Below are 22,584 nucleotides of genomic sequence, written 5' to 3' on the forward strand. Positions count from 1 at the left end.
TTATTACTTGTAACATTTTATTGGCGTATGACAATTTACAAGGGTCCCTGTTGCATTATACATCACACTGAGTAAGAATCGTTTAGCCATCTACATTCAATGTTACTGGGTAATATTTTTCTCAAATTATAATTCCCAACAATGATTTTACCTGTGACAAAAGGAAAAATAGTAATTCCTTGAAGTAGACTGTAACTGGAAAAACATTTTGCTTTTAGTATAAAAATTCCTAGGATGCTGAAAGGTACACATACACACCTAAAGAGTCATGGCCTTCTTAAACAGCTTTCTTAATCCTTTCTGGAAATATCCTTTGGTTCATTTTTATTGCCCCTCTCTAGGCAAAACAAAGTATGTTAACGCAGGTGTCAATGAGTTATTTCCTAGCACTTGTAAGCAAATATCCTTACCAAGAGGAACCATTCAACTTTTATAATACTGTAAAGCGTGGACTTAAGATGTGTTTTAAAAAAATATACAGGCTACTTTTTATATGCTTGGATCTGAAAAAGGTAACATCCACAATGGCATTCTATTACAGAGTTCTTACAATCACCCTAGCCTACTACACTCTGGTATAATACTCTTTCCTCAATTTTGTTTAATAGAATAAAAGTAACCAAAGGTAAAGCAATGCATTTGAACTTAAAATATAACCTGCCCACAGGAATTAAGTAGCTTTATTCCCACTCCCTATTACATAATTTCTCAGATCCCCTTTTACCTATTGTCTTAAGTGGATAAGCACATAGTCATGCACACAGATTTGATGTCTAACCAAGTAACTGTTATGGTATTTATTTGTATACAATAAAAGGGTCATGAAAATTCTGTTGGGAATCACATCCATGTTGCTTTCACACGTAAATAAGTATTACTCTGAACAGGAGAATATTAGTTATGTCCTGATTAATGCAATACATACTTCCTTTGGCAGGTATCTCCTCTGCTTTAATAGACAATTTTAGAAAGACATGTTAACAGGGGAAAATCACACAATACTAAGGATCTGAGGGCCATAAACATCACATACGTTGAGTTTGCTTTTAGTTTTGTTTCCAACAGTTCTTAACCAATGTCCCTGGCTGTAATCTAGGTGCTAGACGCATTGCAAATCCTCGAAAGTGTTTAAGATGAAAGAACAATACACTTAAGATCTTCAAAAGTTTACATTAACAGAATAAGCATTAGCTCCTTTTAACACACACAACTAAATTAACAAATGAAATGTGTCTACTTTTATATATGCCCATAAAGCAGACAGACTTAACACTGAAATTTACTATTTTAGATTTTCACTCCTTTAAGAGCTATCAATATAGACACAAAAGATAATTCACATTTGAAAAATTATCTACCTGAAGAATAGAACGCTTAAGAGGAAAAAGAAAAAGCCATTCTACAAACTGCAACTGAAATGGGGGGGAAAAAAGTTACATCAATGCGGCAACAAGCTTCCTGCCAAAACTTTTATTGGTGACATTTGAAAAACAATTTTCTTAAAACACTATTAATGAACAGTATGCTGTGTTTCTCTATTTTTACTAATAGTTACACTACAAACTAATGTTCAGCTCAAATAAATATGTAAGATATGAAATCAGGTACTAATGTATCAACTTATTCTGCAGGATAAACCTCCTCCATACCAACCCCAGGATTACAGTTTTTCTTCTGTTTAAAACTAGGATGTTCAGTAGAAATGGGGTTTCTATTTGCAGTATTGTTAGAAACCAGTTTTCTCTCGCAAATAGCTAGTATCTAAGACCATGACTCAAACTATCAAATAGGAATAGAAAGAGAACACTCAGTTTTGAACGCAAATAGAAAAGGCTCCTAAGAATGTTCTTTATAGGCCACTGCTTGCTTTCAGTAAAAATAACATTTTCTCAAAACTTTTCAATCTGATTTTTAATAGCTTGTACTTTTTAGCTATTGGCAAAGCTTTGTTTTTTTTTTTAATTCCTTCTTAAGCATTTGCTCAAGTGTTAAACTAGCTTAGTTTACCAAAGTAACAACTTTTTGTCTGTGGTATACTTCAAAAATTAGTCACCCTACAATGTAGTGTGTTCAAATTAAACAGATGTATACAGTTAAAATAATTAGTGTAGTCTCTATAAACAATTTCTGTTCCAGGATTTATATGTAGAGCTAACGTTTACTTCAGAATAAAACATTGACAAACAGGGAAGGAAGAGAATCAGAACTTTCACAGAGCTGTACTTGACCATATCTTATAGACAAAGCAGAATTACAATGCATGTAACAAAAACGTTAAAAGTTTTAAAAGTTGATAGTTACAAATATGGTACGTAACAATTTTCTACTTTATTTCAGTACAATTTTCAACATACAGTCTACTATTTCTCAAGATATTTGAAGACTTCAAACAAAATTTCTATAGACTACTTGCAAACAGTAAAATTTAAGTAAAATGCTTACGTTCTTATTTGAAAACAAAAATCAGGTAAAAAAAATGGTGGGTGCAAGTTCTGCTCTCTTGTAATCTTACTTCATATTTATTATTCCTAAAAGAGAGAGAAAAAAAGATTAACAAAAGATGCAGAGAGTGAAAAGGAACCATATTAATAATTGTTCCTAAAAATGAAATAATTAACTAATTCACCCACCAAACCTGTATCAAAAAAAATTTGTCAGAATCACAAGTTGAAATTTTATACCTTTTCTTCCTTGCGTCTGTCCTTCTTTTCTTCATTATTTTCCATGGTCTCTTCTTCATCTTCAACAATCCCATCCCCTTGGTATTTGTCATGAGTCCATTTAGGACTGCTACCTGATTTTTTGAAGTTAAAGCGCCCTCTGCCACGTTGAAAAGTACCACGACCTCTTCCTCTTTTGGCCCAATAATCCACACCATCATCTCTGTCGTCATGCTACAGAAAGGTTAAAAACAATTGTCAATGAAATGTTACTTGTAAAGATGATCATTTCTCCAATCACAAATCACAGTATTAATCTTCTGAAGATTGGGTATATGAGATTGGTAATATTCTAAAACACAATAAAACAAAACCAGTAAAACTGAATTTTTCAACAAAAATATATCCATCGTCAAGAGAACAACTACATCTTACTACTTAGCAACCCAAGCACTGAAGGTTACCCAGACAATCACTTGGAAGATCTCAACTGATAAATTACCACTAATTTTTAGAATCCTGAGTTTTGTTTTTCTATTATGTCAATCCAAGTCCACTTATTACACCAAATGCAATGAGATAAAGTTTTTCCCAAAATTACCTTAGTTATAAAGATGCAGCAGAAAGTCATAAAAGTATCATTACAATATTATAACGTTCACTAAAATGAAACTGGTATGAATTTTATACTTTACATATAAAAGTAGATTTTAAATCTACTGAGATTGAAATCTAGATCAATGTATAGTACATATCGATGTTCTGGGCTAGAGAATTTCAATGGTAAATCATGACATGGTCCCTAGAATTAACACCTCACTCAGTTCTTCTTCATCAATCTAAAGTACTGCAGTTATCACATCCCAGCTTTAATTATTAATTGTATTCAAATACAGATGTTCCCCAAATTATGAAATTGTTCTATTAAGCAAAACAATCTGCAAAACTGAAAAGTACTTGACTTTGTAGATGAGTAGAGATGGGTATTATATTCATACAAAAGGCCAAGGGAGTCCTGTATGTAATTTAATTAACTGCTAACTTATTAACTTTGTCACCCACAAAAATGGGAAATAAAGCAAAATGCCCCTTTATTAGAAAAGGGGTATAATGCAAACAAAATGTTGTGTAATCTATAGCGTACTAGTAGTGAGCAACCATCCAAAAGCCACTAAAACTTTTTTTTACGTAATATGTCATATGAGTATTTTTTTCCCAAAACATTAAGACTGTGCCTTTGGATATATTCATTTAACTGATTAACCCCCTTCATGACTTGAAAAGTTCAATTACATGGGTAACTAACAGACCATATGAAAGAGAACTTACCAACTGCTAATAATCTATCTTTACCAAACCACTGAAAGATTACTAGGTAGAGGTGTACATGACTCTATAATGAATGAATTTTGGAACTATCAAAAGTGTAAATTTAAATACAGCAGAGTTTATTGCAAACCCAAAATAAACTACTTTAAAATAGTCTGCCACTAAAAATAATGCCCACTCCACTACATAATTTCATGCTCCCTTATCACATTAACATACCCAACTCCAGAGGCTGTGTTTTCTTATGATATTTACACAATATGCCATGGATTCTGGGAAGAGGTTTTGGAGTAGAAGCATGGGTTTAAATCTTATCAGAAACTGTGTGACTTTGGGCAACCTCTCTAGAATATTTTACTTCATTTTAATAATGTGTGCCTTGAGGGAACACAGATCAGTAGAAAGTGCCTGGCCCAGTGTCTGACAAGCAAGCACTCAATAAACGGTGGCAAAAATGATGTTTCTATAGTGTGTAATATGGATCTGGCCCTGTTCTGAACACTTCACATGTATTTATTAATCTAATCCTCACAACAACCCTCTAAGACACTGTTACTGCCCTCATTTTAGAAATAAAGAAACTGAGGCACAGAGAAATTAAGTAACTTGCCCAAGGTCACAGAGCTAGCCCTTTCTTCTACCCCTTGTGACCATCACCCATAAAACACATTTCCCAGATACCTTGGTGGCAGTATATGATTACCACACCAGGTAGCTAAGAGTTAGCAGAAATAGAAAAGCCAAGAGCAAAGCTAGACACTAGGGTTAAACTAGCCACTGCTTTTAATATACTATCATCTGAAACTTGGTAAACACAACAGCACCTAAACAATTAAACTGTGCCTTTCGTAGGGTATCCTGGCAGCTACTTAATTGAGATTTTTGATGCTAAACATATTCTTAATGCTCAAGTTTTATATCGAAGATTTCAATCTCATTATTAAAATTTTTAATTTTTAATTATCTCAGATTAAAAAGGGCCATAAGTTAGACATTTATATACAGCTAAGAACATGTTAACAAAGGAGTCTGTATTAGAACCAAGACCTTCTGAATCATCTTCTCTCTTCTCCATACAAGGATCAAGTTTCAAAGGAATAATTACCAAAACTCTAATCCTGAACCCCCTTCCCCACCAGCGATTTTCTCTTCCTTTGAAGACAGCAACTCAACACCGAGAACCTGCCTACTTCAGTACTTTCCCACTTGCTCCAACTCTTCACATTCACCCCTCCATAGAATTTCAGGTTCTAACTAAAACTAGTATCTTTCCTGGAATTTTTATTATTGAAAACATTACACACCTTTGCATAAAACAAAGCTTAGAGATAGGAAAATTCAGAAAAGAATGCAACAAAGATTACTATAACTCAGTATTGGACAACAAATAGTACAAACAAGACTTTCAGAACCCTGACTCTGGTGCCCAATGCCTAAGTCCTGACCCCATTGCTACTAGCCACATAACTCTGGTTAAGCTACTCAACCTTTGTACCTCAGTTTTTTCCATCCACAAAAATAGAATAACAGCCCCAACTCAAAAGGCTTTTTAAAGTATTCATACATACAGAACACTCAGAACAGCACCTAGCATAGTACATGATGCTTAATAAATGTTATCTATTATTACTAAGCTTTTTTTGTTTGAGACAGATTCTCACTCTGTCGCCCAGGCTGGAGTATAATGGCGCAACCTTGGCTCACTGCAACCTCCACCACTTGGGTTCAAGCGATTCTCCTGCCTCAGCCTCCCGAGTAGCTGGAACGACAGGCACGCACCACCACGCTCGGCTAATTTTTGTATTTTTTGTAGAGACAGGGTTTCAACATGTTGGCCAGGCTGTTCTTGAACTCTTGACCTCGTGATCCGCCTGTCTCGGCCTCCCAAAGTGCTGGGATTACAGGCGTGAGCTACCGTACCTGGCATGTTAGTTACTAAGTATTAATGTTTCATCCAAATGGGCAAACTCTCTTAAACTGGTCAATTGTTCTGAAAAAACCTAAGGGAATGAATGTCTACTTCTAGACTTTTCTTCTGAATCGTATTTTTCCTTCTTTTCCCTCAACATTCCTTTACATATAAGATACAAAATCTTTTAAATTCAACTATTCATGTGAAAACCAAAGTTGCCATTTCAATGGCTCATAAGTAAAAACCAAAATAATTAACTTTGGGAATTGATTTATAAGGAAAAAGTGTGTAATTCTGCTTGATATTCTAGTGAACATCATCAGTCTGTGGCAAATCAATGTTTGTTTTATACAGAGACCAAGATTTTTAAATATAACCCAGAAAAGCAACATGTAAAAATATTACTGCTACTTATAAGTGGCTAAATTCTTAAAATAAGACAGTTCTTAATGAAACTACTGCCTAAGTAAACGCCAACCCAAAATGAGTATGTACTTGTTAAGGGTTAGCAGACTCTTAAGAGAATGCCATAGAAAAATGGCCTAAATTTTATATTTGTAAATTGTTAAAAGTGTTAAACAATTACTATCTAGTTCACCTCTCATTCCCTCTTAACCTTCTGACCTATCTATCATACCTGGTCTACTTCTCTGGCATTTTTACTCTCTCTCACTTTTCACCCCACCTTTGAAATGTTGGTCTTTATCTCTTCTCTTCTGCGATCTAACACAGCTTTAATGGTAACCTATAAAATTAGAGCACTTAGATTTTTTTGTTTCTCTAAATTTGAATTACCAACTATCCACTGGACAGCTCCATTTCTCCCAGGCACTTCAAATTCAACCTGTTCAGAACAGAACTTAATCTTTTGAAAGGAGCTTCTTTCCTATAGATTTAGATTCCTTCCTCTCACTACCAACTTCCTGAATTCAAGTCCCCATAAATGTTACTTTTTCTCAAATCTAGCCCCTTAGTTCAGACACTATATTCTCTCAAATTGCTTAACTTTTAACACCCATGATTTTTGTAAACTCCGCTTAAAACTCTATTTTCTTAAAAGTATTAAGACCTTTCACACTGACTCCTTGTACTCAATTTTCCCACACTTAAACCAACCATCTAGCCATCTGAGTACTAGTGTTATCTATACCATGCTGTTTCACTCCTTCTGCTATGTGCAGTACACTTGCCTACCTCTTAACCTCAAGATTAAGGTCAAGTTCCTCTACAAAAGTCTCTCCTAATCACTGTCTCCTTTGCAAAAATCCACCGATTTCTTCTTTGGGAAAAGTGAAAAGCCACCATATATATTTAGAGTGTTTGTTTCTCTACTACTAGTAGTCTGTAAGTCAAAAATTAGAATCACATCCTACTTGTCTTTCCATCCTTAGTACCTAGCATAAACATGAGTCTGTTAATACATAAATTCTTGAACCAAGTAGATGGATCTTTCAAATTTTTGTATACATCAAATGCCTTTTACTTTCCAGAATGTCAATTCAAGCCACTCAAGAAGCATAAACTGAGAAAACATTAGCCTAACGCACTCTATAACTTTTTTTTTTGGTTCTTGGTCATTAACATGCCAAAAAAGAGGCAAATGGAAATATATTTTTGAAACATATATATTGTTTTTCCAGACAAAATAGAGATCCACTTCAAACTATAGCTATAACCTCTAAGTAGGTATGTCATGGACATTCAGGTTTATTCAAATATATTCATAAAAAGCCAACTGAAAAAGTAAACAATTCCTCAAGTCCAATACAATCTTCCTCCATGGAAGCAACTAGTTTTCATAACTAGTCTCTGAAGCATAAATTCTCTGAAAAGCCATGACAAAAAAATGAATACTTCTGGTAATAGTTTCAGTATATTCTTGTCCACCTCTATAATGCAGGAGGCACCCTTTTCCCCATGCCAAACAGCAGGAAAATGCCCATCCTCATCTAGAGAATCCTTCAGGACCTACCACCTCTAGCTTCATCCTTGAAAAACTATTTCGGACGGAAAAGCACCTCTACCACAGGAAGCACCAAATTAGTGTATCTAGCAGCAATTTTTCCGTAATGTAATTTTTCATCATTTTTTCTCCAATCAAAGTTGACAGCCTCTCTAAAATTCTTAATTACACGTACTTTGAAAAAATTCTTCTCCTTTTCATTTAAACAAATAGCTATGATAATGGAAGGTACATCTTAATGCGAAGTTTCTACAACTGTCACTGTCTTATAGACAGATATAAAACAAACATTAAGCTCAACTATAATACAATGTTTTTCTCTGAATGTGGGTAACAAATCAGGTGTATTTTTCGCTTACCCTGATCAGCCTATGTTTAATATCAAGAAAGTATGAACAGGACTAAAGGGACCCACATTTTTCAAAATTTCAAATCATCTGGGTAATTATTTTAAAAAAGGTTTCCCACATAACGGTGAATCTTCTTATAGTAGTGGTTATCTGTACTCAAATTTATTCACCTAGTATGCTTCGAAAATTAATGCAAACCAAATAAACACAGATGTCTAACACCCACCAAGAAGTACTTCTTGCTCTTTGGGGTATATTCTGGATCCCATTCCTCTTCCTTCGGTCTCTTTTGAAAAGTAGTATTTGAGTTGTTTGGACCAGTATTTGTCCCAGCAAAAACTCCTCTGGCTCTTCCTCTGCCTCTAATTCGAAACTGATTAACATTAACAAAGTTGTTTAGTGATGCAATCAAAAGGTATTTAGTTACATGCAAATTCTAATTTTACTGCAGTAACAAAAACATATGCCCTAATTTCCTATCTAAATCTCACGGCCATTGAGGATGAAAAGGATGGCCATTTTATATCATAGGCAAAAAATTTCTGCCAACTAAAAGTTGAGTAGGTTAAGAAGAAATGATCAACCTAAGTGTTAGAATACTGTACTTTCATGGACTGAACTAATATTTTTAAATAATCAAGTTGTTTTTCCTTTTTACTAGTCAAAAGTTGTCTAATTTCTTTGAATTATCATAGAAGCCCCAAGTATTCAGCCATACCTATCACCATATAAGCAAAGCTCTTCTCTTTCCCAAATTATCTAATAAATGAATTCCACCAAAACCCAACTAGATACTCGCTCAAGGTAGGAGTGTGAATCTCGAAATTAAAGAGGCAAGAAGATGCACTACCATGAAGTCATTATATTAATAATTATAACGACTTACGGAAACATGGGGATAATGTATATGCTATGTGAAATATTTATATGATTTCCATGACTGATACCCATATAAGCAAGGATTTGAAGAAAGCAGGCAAAATGAATGTAACTGTAATACAGAGATGAACATACAGGGGTTTTATTAAGGCGTTAAGGTACCTTTTCAAAAACTAAGTGATTAAAGAAATGTTATTACCAATCAGTAACTTTCCTTGACTCTTGGTCTTTAAGGACTAGGTACAGTTATTGATCTCGAAGTCAAGAAAAGTACCTAGTTTATACAGATGCTTCTAGATCTCAAAATGGCATTTCTAAATGAAGACAGCACTTCAAACACCACTTCATGTTTCAATACTACCTCTGACTTTAGGAATAATGACACATATAACAATCTCTAAATCATGTATATGACCTTCCTTATGTACAGTACTCTAAGATAAACTCCTACCAAACAATCAAAGATAATTTTTTCACTTACAAAGGTTCCTCGTGGTCGGCTAACTCCTGCAAAGCCTGAGTATTCTTTCATTTCATGGTGAGTTTTAAATTCTTCTTCTCTTTCCTTCTTACTCTCCTTTTCTTCTCGAGAACTGGGAGAAGAAGGTGATGCTGAAGAGGATGAAGATCGAGAATGATCTTGCTCTCTACTTTTATGTTTACTGCAAAATAAAGAAAACAAAAAATGTGCTACTTTTAAAAAGATAAAGACCCTGCTGAATCTTACAATAGAAGAGATATTTTTCAAGTCAACAACACTATCCCCTAATAAAATTATGTAAATAAAATAATTGGGTGTTAAACTTTGACACAGTCTGTTTCCATTCTCCTTCAATATGTGTTTTACATCAATAATGAAAAACATGCTAGGGCCTGCCAGTTAGAAAATAGTAGTCTGTAAAGGTCAAGAATAAGGTTCAGTTCTTTAGTATTTTTAAATTAACTTATATCTTTTATTACTTTAACGAAAGGAAGACAAGAGTAGGAAAAAGTAAGGATGTTCTTAAGGCCAAGTTTCAAAATGACTGCAGTTTGTACACCCTGGGTGAAAATAGTTGGTATAGTTTGGGCTATAGTACCATTATAGCAAATAAAAAGCATATGACATTACAAATAACAGCCATAAATTTAATAACACAAAATCCACCATTTACCTAATGAATAGCAAGGAAAAAGATTATCTATAATACTTTGTGTTCCTATTTGACTCTATGATGATCAAATTTACATGATTTAATGCAACACCCGAAAAAGGTCATACCTGTGGTTAACTCTTACCACTGCTAACAGTTTCCAAGGAAATATTATTTTGAAAGACTAATACACATTGCTATTTCTAGTCCTTCCTCCCCCCCATCTCTCCCATGTTAAACCACTAGATATCAGTTTAAAATTCTTGTACTCTGGGTGTTATGAGTTGAAAAAGTGCGGAATCAAGCATAACGAACCAAAGTTCTTACACAAACTGTTTCTAGAAATGCACTGCATTGAAGTCCAACCTCCTGATGTAGCCTGGATAATAGGACACATTAATTTGTCATTTTTTTTTTCAGTGTTAGCTTGCTATTCCAAAGTTTTTGTCCTCATCCACCATAAGCCGTGTAAAAGACAAATACATTTTTGCTGTAAAACAAATAATTTTAATTGTTTAAATTTAAACATTCGATTACACAGTCAAAATTGAAAGCAATTAAGCTGACAATTATTAAAGGCTAATTAGAAGCTAAAACCTATCTTAGTCAGTTTGAACAATTACCTGTCATCTTTGTAAGATTTGTATTCCTTGTAATCTTTTGGAGTTTTTTCCTGCTTTCTTGATCCACTGGATTCCCTGGAGCCCTTGGAATCTCCCCGCTCTTTACTTCTTTCTTTTCTACGGCGATCAATGTCATGCCGAAGGTCAGCAGAGTCACACCTTAATTTTTTATCTCCCTATAAAAGACAGATGTAAAATACAGATTTCAGGGGAGAAATAGAAAAAAAATATACACACATATTATAGAGTTAAATTTTATGCCAGCTTCTACACTGGCATTTTAGTATCAGAAAATAATGAATCATATAAGATACTATCACTTAGTTTTTGTTAAAAAATGTACTTGATTATTTTTACTAAATATTTGTGTATACAAAGTGCAGTGGGACTGGGGAAATTATTAAAAGCTAATTATCTTGAGAATTTTGCAGGTTTTTATCCAAAACAATCTATAATAAATTTTTGTACAGTAAATGATATAAATATTTTTTCCACTCAGCACATCCTTATTATTATCCCTCATCCTTCCAAATGCTGTTTTCAATAGTTGAACAATGACAGATGTTATAATCTGTAGTTGTGATGTAGCCTTCTACCTAAATAAAAGAGATCCTAACATAATGGTTCTCATTACTTAAGCCTCATTATGATCAAGCTCTTCCCAAATAATCTGACCAACCCGATAAAAAAAAAACTTCAAAAGTAAGAATTCTATAATTTCCATAACATGCACGTGAAATATGATTAATGAAACCAATTGGTTGAACAAGGGTAGAAACAAAGCCAGAAAGATATTCGCAATCCTGTACTCAGTATCTTGGGCCATATACTGCCCTTTCTCAATTCAGGTATTGCAACGGACATTAGTTTAACTGGGTCACAATTCACCTCCTTCTTGTTCCATTGCTTTTTCAAATACTACATAATTTAGGAAGATGGAAAGAGGCATCTAGGAATGAAGAGAAATTATACATCAGTAAGATGCTAAGCAATGTGGACATCCTTGCTAGTATTCAACAATAAGTAGTATTTACTCTGGGAAGTCTGGCTATAATATTCATAAGCATTCATAAAACTAAAAGTACGTATCTCCAAATGATATCAACTACTCACCTATTTGCTCCCAGAGTCACAAAGAAAAAAATCTAATCAAGAGCAAAAAAACCTTCCTATTCACCTAGGTATTACCAAGTCCACAAGTAACAAGATAATGTAAGTGAAACTACTTTGTAAATTACAAACGATATATACATAATTATATATTAACATGTTATTCATCCAGACAGGAGGATAAAAACCAATGGCATATCCTCTTGTCTATTCATCAATTATCTCTACTTTTTCTCCTCTGGATCAAAATCTGGTCTATGTAATGAGGAGAGAAGATACTCACTGTCAGAGCACGAGGACAGACTAAACTGTTGGGAAAACTAAATTAACAACTTTGAACCCAAGAGATTATTTAAGTTAAAAACCAAAAAAAGTATTCACTTCTCAGAATCTGTTCTTTCAAGATCACTACGCCCCATGCAAAATAAAAATAAAAATAAAAATAAACCTTGTTTGTAAGCTCTAGATTCCACATCTAGTAAGTTAATAGCATGCCCTATTAAACTTGTATACTACCACTGTCCATAACAGCTTCTAGTAACAAACGTGCCTATTTTCAAAATAACCCAATTATTCAACAACTCTGCAAAACAGATGCATTCTCATTTCTCTAATTAGAAAAGCAAGGTTCAAGAGGTTATTTTCCAAATATCATGTAGATAGTACTTAGTGACAGCCAGAATTGGAACCAAGCAGTACTTTCAAGTCCCCTAATCGCTTCAAAACAGTTGCTCCCTTTCTGCTTTTCCCCACATTTCTATTGCTAGACATTTTATGGCCTGATATGGATTAGTCTACCTGGCAAAGGTCATTTTGAATTGTCAGAGTATATTGGAGACCCCTTAACCACTGAATTCCATTCTCACCAAGACCCCTCAATATCTTTCACAGGCTCCTCTCTCATGTTTAAAAGACATTCCCCCAATCCCCAAATATTCCAAGAGTGACAACAGTCTTTGTTCCAAACGTTCATTTGTAAACCAGTTTTTAGAATGCTTATTTCTTAATCCACATCAAAAATGCTCAGTAGCATGGGGATTACTTCTTGTTATCTGTGAAGAACCTAGAGATATTAATTTAGACACACAAATAGAGAAATATTTACTCTGGCTAATGAATCTCGTCTAAAAATTCTAATTTGTATCTTCGATTTTATAATTTCCCTGTCTACCCACTGATTCTTTACACTTTTCTTAGGACTATTTTTTTTCCTTTCATTAGTGTTTTGAAAAAACACTCTTGGTTTAAATTTAAGACACTTAGTATAGTGTCACCTTAATTTCTTCCAAGAAGGAACAGTATGTACACTACCATAATAATATAGCTATGAATTAAAAGTAGAAGATATCTATAGACATTTTGCCTTGGGAAACTATATTTGGTACAATATCATTAACTAAGGTGAACTTAACATGAAAAAATTACATTCGAAAACATACCTTTTGATTTTCTTCTTTAAAAACTCTCTCTTCCCCTGCTAAACGGGTATGCTTCCTCAGGGTACTTGGTGAGATGTCAATTCTCCTTAATGTAAAATAAAATATATTTTTAGTCATATTATTAACTTTTTGGTTCAAAAACATCCACACGATTGTCCATTTTCCTAAGACAGTTATTTCTCTCCCAATCAACTACTTTAGCACACCAAGACTATTAATTTACTTTATAATACACAATTAAGAAAAAATATCCATGAAGAATGAATTAAAATGCTCCAACCAGATATTTTTATATACAAGTGAAGTCTGGCCTTTAAAACATCAAACTTATTTTAGCCATCAAAAATAGAAAAAATGTGTTTCGATTAAACTGGATATGATTTTAAGCATCAACAAACACACATGAATAGGATTATTTGCTCCTGTCTTCAGTATTTTTAGATATTCAGTACCCCTTTAGTTTTATTCTGTGCCTTTCCTTTTTAAGTCAGTATTGGCTGCAACTACCCAGTGCTTCTTCAGCAGTCATCACCAAAACCACACCAACTGTGTACAAAGTACCGAGTCAAATAATTCATAGCCAGTATCACTGTCACTGCCACCCTGCAAAACTGGCATGATTATCCACATTTCGTATATGAAAAAATTGACGTCCAGAGATTAAGTTGTTCATCACAATGCAACGAAGAGACAAAGCCAGGATTTCAACACAACTATCTGACTTCAATGCTCATGCTTTTTTTCTCTCTCTCACCAAACATTTTTTATTTCACAAACTTACTAGAAATTCGAAGGTAACTCTAGGCCTCCACTGCCCCTCCCAAAAACCAAACTAACTGATAACTATTTAATTCCATTCTGCAAAGTAATAAGAGTTAATATTTCAAGTTCTAACAACCAGTTTCAACGAAGCTGAAAATCGAGAATTACAGAATTTTCAAGACTTTGAAATATATTTATTTAAAGTGTAAATGAGAAATAATACTTGTATCAATGACAAAAACAAACTTCCAATAAAATCTTGTTTTAACAGTGTCTTCCTATCAGAACAACGTTTTTATATGCCAATTCAGCGGATACATACCTGTGTATTTCAGGGCTCTTTTGCCGAGTACTATGTTCTTCAGTGGCTTTCTGATACGAAGTGAACCGCTCGTTTAGGGTCATTGCAGGTGACTTGAAGTATTGCTCTGTTGATTTAGAAGAAATACTGTCCGATTAGTTAACTTACTTTAAGAGAGATTTGTTTGTGACAGAAGGGCATGTAGCAGGTGAAAAGAAAATAAAATTACTCAAGAAACCTAGCAAAAGAGAATCAAGTGTTACAAGGAACTCCTACCCTTTCAACTTCTTGTACCTCAACAGGAAAGTGCTTCGAAAGTTGCTCACAGGTCCCTGTCAATACTACATCTAATCCAAGAGCAATTAATAGATTAAATCAAGAGTCTCTAATTCCACTTCATTAATACACTACTTCCTCAGAACAAAAGGGAACATCATCTATGGATGTTCTAATATCTTGCCAATATGAACCAATGACATTACTTCAAATAATCATTTGCAGAAAACAAAAATCAACAGGAAAATACGGAGTTAACTAAAAAGCTTGTTTGGGTAAACTATTAAATTTCATCAGTGACTATGCTGCCATATCAACAAAAATGGATTTATAAAAACACTGAATACTATCACTCAAATTGGAAAAATATTTTTAAATCAATTAACATTCAATAATTACTCCAAAAATCTGGCATCTTGGCAAACCCAACAGCACATTTGATATTGCTGTTTTGTCTCTCTTTAAACAATTTTCAAATTAGTAATATCGATACTGATTATTTTTAAAACTAGTTCAAGATATGTTGTAAATGTAAAATAGAAAGACGTATAAAGTCATGAGCTATGAAATGTCACATTATGAAGCAAGCTATCTGCTTAACAGGTCAACATACATCTGTGTCAACTTACCGCCCAATATCCAGCACATGTCTCATAACCAATCATTAAAACTTGAAACGGCCACTACAAGGGTAGTGCCTCAATCATAATTCCATGAAACCCAGGAATTTGAGCTAGCAACTCAGTTTTTATGCCATTTTTGCCAGGAAGACAGAAGATTCAACTTTGCCTGTATCTTTCAACAGCTATTTTACTTTGAAACATGGATTTTGCCATTTCAAAACATATTCCAGGACCTAGTTACAATGAAAAAGAAAACATCACTGGGCATTTTCAGCTCTATATAAAGTAAGAGCTGTTCAGATCGGTTGCACAATACCAATTATGAAACATCACTACAGTTATTTTAAAAAAAAAAAAGAAAAAAGAAAAAGGAAAAAATTTATCAAAACCTGATCTCAAAATTCAGTAATAAATTGTAAAATGTGGAGATAGGCCAAAAAAGATTAAAAAATTTTAAAAAAATGAATGTTTCATATTTTATGTACCACAGTAATATGGTCATAAACTGGTTCACAAACCTACTTAGAGCCAAATAGCAAAACTGTGTTGTTACCGTGTTTAAATAATTACAGCCCAAAAGAAATTCATTTAACTATTCACTGTTCTGATATATCAACTGCATAAAGAACTGCTAGAGGCAAGTTTCATCTATTACACTGAGCTGTTCTCATGTCAAACGACAGATTTTTTAAAAGCGCGGAGGGGATTAATTTTAAAGGCCAACAGTCTTTGAAGTTCCTGAGAAAGAACATGTCTCATAGTAAGTTGCTTTTTAAACACAAAAACAAAACAACAAAAACAAAACTTAACCTAACTGCCCAAAAGACATACCTGAAAATCTTTGAAAATTATTAGTAACTTTGCAACTATAATTACATACTGGTAAAAATTTAAAAAAAATCATTACTTTAGTTGAAATAAACAACCTTATCTTTAGGACCTAAAGAAGTGTCATCATTATCCTAATTAGTCACTATTCATGTAATCAGTATTTATATAATATACTTCTAAATTTCTTGAACTTTTTTCCTTTAAAAATCCTGATAAATTTTATCATTTTAAGATTTTTATGTATAAAAAATTAAGCGCAAAAAAAGTGTTTTTCCACCACTTCAGATTTCTTTAAAAGTTGAAAAGAAATTCTTAGTAATATTCAGTAACAATACTGTCTGACTTTGTTATAAATCTATGCCAAGATTTATTATCACAAGCCATAGGCATGCAATGAAAGACTATCTGTAAGCCTTCTGCACTTGAAGTACATTATAACATACTTAAAAAACACTTTTAGCATTCAACAAATCTACATCATGTTCTACCATGATACAGATTTTTAGTGTATGGTTTCTCCAGCATTTCAATTACTTTTTATTAACTATCTTCATAAGTTTCAATGCTAGCAAGACTAGGGACTCTCTTCTATGAAACTACTTTTCCAAGTTTTAATAGTATTGATGTGTATTTGCTAGCCCTGGGGTACATGAATTATTAAGCATAATTACACATTTTTTTATTTGCATGAAAGAGAAATTTAATTCACGATACTAAACATACTAAGCGTACCTTTAACATGATGAACCAAGGACACAATGTGTTGAATAAATGACTCTGAAGTGCTTTTGCTGGCTTGTGGCAACTTAATGTGGTCAAAGATGGATCGGAATTCTTGCTCCTTCTTGACAGAATGGACAAGTGTACTAGCAAGCAGCCTGTCTTTAGTCAAGGAAGCAGGTCTGGAACATATTGATAACACACACACACACACACAAAATATACCATTGGTTTAAATATAAAAATGGTATGTTCAGAAAGTTTAAGACAATTAACTGGAATACTGACTGCCCACAGATTATTTACTGGGCATCAATATGGAATTACCTGTTAGAATCATCAAGAGGAACAGGTGCCATTTTGAGTTTGACTTCAGGACGGTGAGAATCACTCGCTATCATTTTGATCCTAAGTGGGCTTTCCTCTCTGAAGGTAGACTTTTCTCGTGCATCCAGATTCTTGTGTAGAGGGGGACTGTAATCAAAGAGGTCTTTGAGCTTTTCAGACTTTACCTGCTCAGGTGACTGAGTTTCTTTCTTTACTGTTATTCTTTCAGAATTTTTGTCTTCTTCTTTGTGCTTATCTTTTGTAGTGCTAGGCCTTTCCACTACATATCCAGTCTCTTTAAGTTTATAATTTTTTTCTTCTCTAAATCCATCACTTTCTCTATTGCCTTTCAGTGAAACTTTGGACTTGTACTTGAGTCCTTCCTCCTCAGTATTCCGGTGAGATGCAGTAGCAAAACTTTTACCCTGATCTGCGAGGACTGACTTCCTGAACTGTCTATAATCCTCTGTCTCCTCTGTGTCATCCCCTTCTGAATCATTAAACTTTTGTTTTCCAGACTCTTTATCACTGAAGTAATCTAGAGCTTCCTGATCTTCCCATTCTCCCTCTGCCCTCCCTTTCTCTGATCCTTTCTCTTTTGAAGCCTCTTTATCCCTGGTATTACCCCTATCAAGCAGGAATACTCTAGACTCTTCATCTGTGAACCTGCGAATAAGCAAAGAAGAGGATAGTAACTCTGGATTGCATTCACTGTAGATCGCTTCCATATTTAAATGTGTTGCCCAATCCCTCAGGACCAGCAAGAGAGAAAATAACCCTACTGCAAAGTGCTTTTTCAGATTCCACTTTTAAAAATCATTGAAAGCATCCATATAGAACTCATGTACTAACTTTTAAAATAAATTTACATTTGACTTCTGAAGTTTAAAACGCAAAGCCAACCACAAAAACCTGTCCTATTTAGTCACAATCCACAATTCTGCACTAACATGAACTTCTAGAGATTGCCTAAATTTAATTTTTGAAGCTAAGAACCACTAATAGATAATACACATTGTTAGAATTCTATTGATAATTATCCCCAAAATTTCAGACTGTTTCAATTACTTATCTATTAATATAAACAACGGTTCACACAAATGGATTTAAATACCACTGCAGTAATACTTTATGAGAATCACAAAACAGTTCATATAAACTTGCTCTAGAAAAATAATGATTTCTGGCACTATTTCATAGAAACTAATGATCAGTTCAATCATAAATTCTAGATTGTGCAGTGCTATTCCACAAACAGCATGTTTCCTCTATTTTCTCACTTTTAAGTCAAATCACAATACATGAAGCAACCAATTTTCATTGTTAGCAATTTTCAGCAACACTTGAAATCAGAATTTAAACAATGTATCTGTTTCAAATGTCATTAGTCAGTGAGAAATACCATTACCTTTTGTATAGTCAGGCTGAAATCATTAAATACTGACAGCCAGACTGTTTATGCCACCTAAGAACACGCAATATAGCTGCAGTATTTATGTAGGTCACATTCTAATAGTGAAAAGGACAAAATAAGCCTTCGATGCTTTAATAAACTTAATTTCTAAAAGGTTTACAGTTATTAGCAACATACATCATTTAGTTATGCTCTAAGCTACTCAAATTCTCCTCATCTGTATTTTTAATTCTGGACCAAAAACGGTAAAATTAAGAGGAGGAATAGAAATTAGTTTTTTTTATTCTTTTTAAAGAGACAGGGTCTTCCTCTATCGCCCAGGCTGGAGTGCAGTAGGCGCAATCATAGCTCACCACAGCCTTGAACTCCTGGGCTCAAGAGATCCTCCCGCCTCAGCCTCCTGAGTAGCTGGATAAATTAATTTTTATTACAACACTTAGCTTCCAAAGTTCACCAGATAAGACTAAAAACAATTTGCAATTATCTTAAAATGAAGGAAGTGAAGAGTAAAAACCACTAGTTAAATACATATCACAATTTTACGTTTATAATTCCAAACAGAATTCAAAGAAGAAAAACAATATTATAATCTAGATTCTGTATTTTAGTTTTTACCTTTTTAAGAACTTCCCAGTCTTTGCAGTTTCCTGATCTCCACCATCAGGATAAAATGAGGAACGGCCCCTAGACTCATCTCTTGGAGCATTCTGTGGTGTGATTGTCTTTGCAGGACTTCTTCGTGAAGGGATGTGATGAATTGGACTATTCTGAGAAGGACTGTATCGACTAGATCCATTTCCAACAGAACCAGACCCAGACCTTTCAGGACTATGCTGAATGGAATGTGAATGCTGAGAAGGAGTATTTTTTGCAGAGTGAACTGTACTGAGCATGGGAGCATCAGAGCAAGATGAACTCTGACTAGGTGGTGTAGCAATAGGTGAAGGACTATGGGGTGATCTAGGACTATTATCATAAGCTGAAAGGCCAGGCCAAATATCACCAGATGTGGCTGATGACTTATTAAATTCATCGATAGACTCAGATGGGTCATGTTCAAATGTATCTTTTGGTTCCTCCTGTGATTTACTTTTCAACGGACTCTCTTCTTGGGGTTCCCCTTCAGCTTTTTTGGTTTGTTTTTCCTGAGACCCTCGTCTTTTAGAAACAGGAGATTTGCTATATGGGGATGAAGAACGAGAAGAGGATGATCTTGGAGACCTAGAAGATCTATATGACCGGCGAGATCTGCTTCTGGATCTTTGAGAAGAAACGGATCTTCTTTTTGGACTCCTGGAACGTGAACGACCTCGTCTAGGACTCCTAGAGTGCCTTCTATTCCAGACAGGTCTATAACCACCTCGATGATATCTACCTCCTCCTCCTTGATAATACCCTCTACCCCTTCCTCTGTACCCATAAGGTCGTCTCATTCCTCTATTATTTCTGTAATCGCGACGATAATCTCTAGAATACATACGATCTCTACTACGAGACCTTGAATATGTTCTGGAACGAGACCTAGAACTAAAAATGAAATAAATATCAATGCAAGAAAAATAAAGTATTCCATGCTACCATTCTAAATACTCTGGTTGAATACAACATGTAAATAAACAGCAAAGGTAAAAATAGACTTTTTAAAAAAAACTCATCTGTACATAAGTTTATGGTTTCCAATCAAAAAGCCTCACTAAGGTAAATACTGAGAGAATACCTTAAAGACGTTACAAATGAAGGCACAAAACACACACAAGTGCGTGTGTTATATATATCACACACATTAGGACATATTACCAATTGTAGTACGTCTAGGCAAGCACTTAAATTGATGTTGTAAAAGAATATTTAATGGCATGGCATAACATATAGTTAAATGGAGGAAAAGATTACAAAAAACTATCAGTGAGATACTATTAATTAAATACATACATAATATAAAGTTAAGCCTGGTGGGGGAAAAAGAATGATCGTCAACTACTATTAATTCTTAATGGTATTATGGCCATTTGTATTTTCAACTTCTGGTTTCTGTTTTCTATGCTAAGTATGTATTACTATTTTAACAAAAATAACCAGAGTTGTTAATTAAAAAAAAAAATTACTTTGTTAGAATTCAAAGATTCACAGTCAGAAATGAGAAACTATAAAACAATATGCAGAGATTGTTTACTGTCAAATTCTTGCATTACCCAATTTATCTCTTAACATTGTGGACAAATACAAAGAAACCTGCCATGTATTAATACAGTAAAATTTGAGACCTGGAGTCAGACTAACTGGATTTCAATCCAAGCTCTGCCATTTACTAGAGCTTGTTACCTGGACATTTTCATTTTCTCACTTACAATAAGGATAACAATAGATCCATTTCACAGGGTTCTTTGAGAATAAAACACATTTTGGGGTTTAGCACTGTGTTTATGATACGCATTCAACAAGTATTAACTGATATAATTATTTTAAAAATTTAAAGCAGATTAAATCACCTGTATCGCTTCTTTCGAGAATGAGATCTTGATCTTGATCGAGAACTAGACTGTGATCTAGACTTTGACCTTGAAGAATGTGATCTAGAATTGGAGCGACCCATTTCTTTTCTCCTAATCAAATGATAGGGCAAAAAAAGGTTAAAATTACAATATGATTTTTAAAAATTTACATTATTACTTATTTTCAGATAAAATTTGATTTTTAAAAGTTTCTCAAAGGCTATTATTCACCATCCTTTTCAAATCAGTATTCAGAAGACAAGTCAATTATCCCTGACTAAAACTGTTTTCACCTGCATGACAGGTACTGTAGATTAAAGACACAACTGAAGATTTTTATGGACTGCCCCACTTATGTGCCTCAATCCAAAAAGCCAGCAGCTGCAGAAGCCAGAAAAAGCAATGAGACTGCAGCAGCATGTTATGTGTTATTCCATGCCCAATACAAATGCCTACCTCTCCTGTAAGAAAGAGAAATAAATAATAAAAGTACTACAGATAAGGCAACTGAAATAAAATAAAGTGTCACAATATTAACAAAAAATAAACCTACCAGGCTGTTATCATAGTGCTTTATGGCCCTGAAAATGAGACTGAGCTACTACTCCATATACACAATCCTGTCTGGAGTGGTACTAGATAGTATCCTAGAATACAGGACGCTAAGTTTCCGAACAGCTGGAGCCATGGCTCTGCTCTCAGTACTCATGACTCCAGAATAAAGTGGACTTATGTGACAATGCCTAGTTCACCCTGAAGCTTTCTGTTAGGAAGATTTAAAAAGAATAAAAGATAAAGAATTGGAAGGATTACTTCAAGAAAGATTTATTAGAACTACAAGAAAAAAAACTTGGGCACCAGTAGTTTAACTTTTCTAAACACTACATAGTATCCAATGCTATAATTAGACCTCATTGGGTACAGAAATCAGTAACTGTCAAGAACTAATTGATTTATAAGATCTACTATTGAAAAAGCATACATATATAGCAAATCACTGCATGCATATCCCAAATGTCACATTTTCAACTTTTCAATGATGAGATTATATCTTAGCCTCTCAAGGTTGTTTTTGGTGCACAGAACTATTTCCAAATTTACACTAACTTACTCAAAAAGTATTCATTTCAATAAAAATCAACTTACTAAACTTCTAACAGCTTGCAATTCCCATAACACTTAAATAGTATCTCCTACCACCAAGTATTTTTGAAGGCACTTATTTTACCTACCTAGACTTTGTTCGGTATTAATAAAATAGTATTTGGAGGTACTAAGATGAGTTCAGTTATAGAAGAAGTAATGGTAATACTTGGATAGTTCCTCATCAAGCAATATAAATAACAAATTCAAGATGTTTGAGATAAATGCTTATTTCAAAATAAAACGTAACTATCCTCTAATAGACTACCACCTTTGTCTTCTCTCACTCTTCTTCTC

At 33.9% G+C, this 22,584-nt stretch overlaps 1 protein-coding gene across 9 annotated transcripts in view; it reads right to left on the reverse strand.

Moving 5' to 3' along the window:
• BCLAF1 (BCL2 associated transcription factor 1) overlaps nucleotides 1-22,584 on the reverse strand; it is a 31,219-nt gene continuing 8,635 nt past the window's right edge. The window contains exons 3-13 of one of the 9 annotated variants that reach the window (XM_054558197.2): nucleotides 21,142-21,255; nucleotides 19,268-20,173; nucleotides 17,239-17,385; nucleotides 16,924-17,093; nucleotides 14,483-14,588; nucleotides 13,399-13,483; nucleotides 10,850-11,025; nucleotides 9,575-9,755; nucleotides 8,441-8,587; nucleotides 2,682-2,894; nucleotides 1-2,528 (exon numbers count right to left, since the gene is read on the reverse strand). In XM_054558197.2, coding sequence (XP_054414172.1) covers nucleotides 2,523-2,528; nucleotides 2,682-2,894; nucleotides 8,441-8,587; nucleotides 9,575-9,755; nucleotides 10,850-11,025; nucleotides 13,399-13,483; nucleotides 14,483-14,588; nucleotides 16,924-17,093; nucleotides 17,239-17,385; nucleotides 19,268-20,173; nucleotides 21,142-21,245 — 2,241 coding nt within the window. In that variant the 5' untranslated portion in view covers nucleotides 21,246-21,255 and the 3' untranslated portion in view covers nucleotides 1-2,522. Of the gene's footprint in view, nucleotides 2,529-2,681; nucleotides 2,895-8,440; nucleotides 8,588-9,574; nucleotides 9,756-10,553; nucleotides 10,717-10,849; nucleotides 11,026-13,398; nucleotides 13,484-14,482; nucleotides 14,589-16,923; nucleotides 17,094-17,238; nucleotides 17,905-19,267; nucleotides 20,180-21,141; nucleotides 21,256-22,584 lie in introns of those variants that run through there. The other 8 variants (XM_024248182.3, XM_009242282.4, XM_002817409.6 and 5 more) reach the window with 8 other exon arrangements.

Source organism: Pongo abelii, chromosome 5 (assembly GCF_028885655.2).
Source record: "Pongo abelii isolate AG06213 chromosome 5, NHGRI_mPonAbe1-v2.0_pri, whole genome shotgun sequence".
Lineage (NCBI taxonomy): Eukaryota > Metazoa > Chordata > Mammalia > Primates > Hominidae > Pongo > Pongo abelii.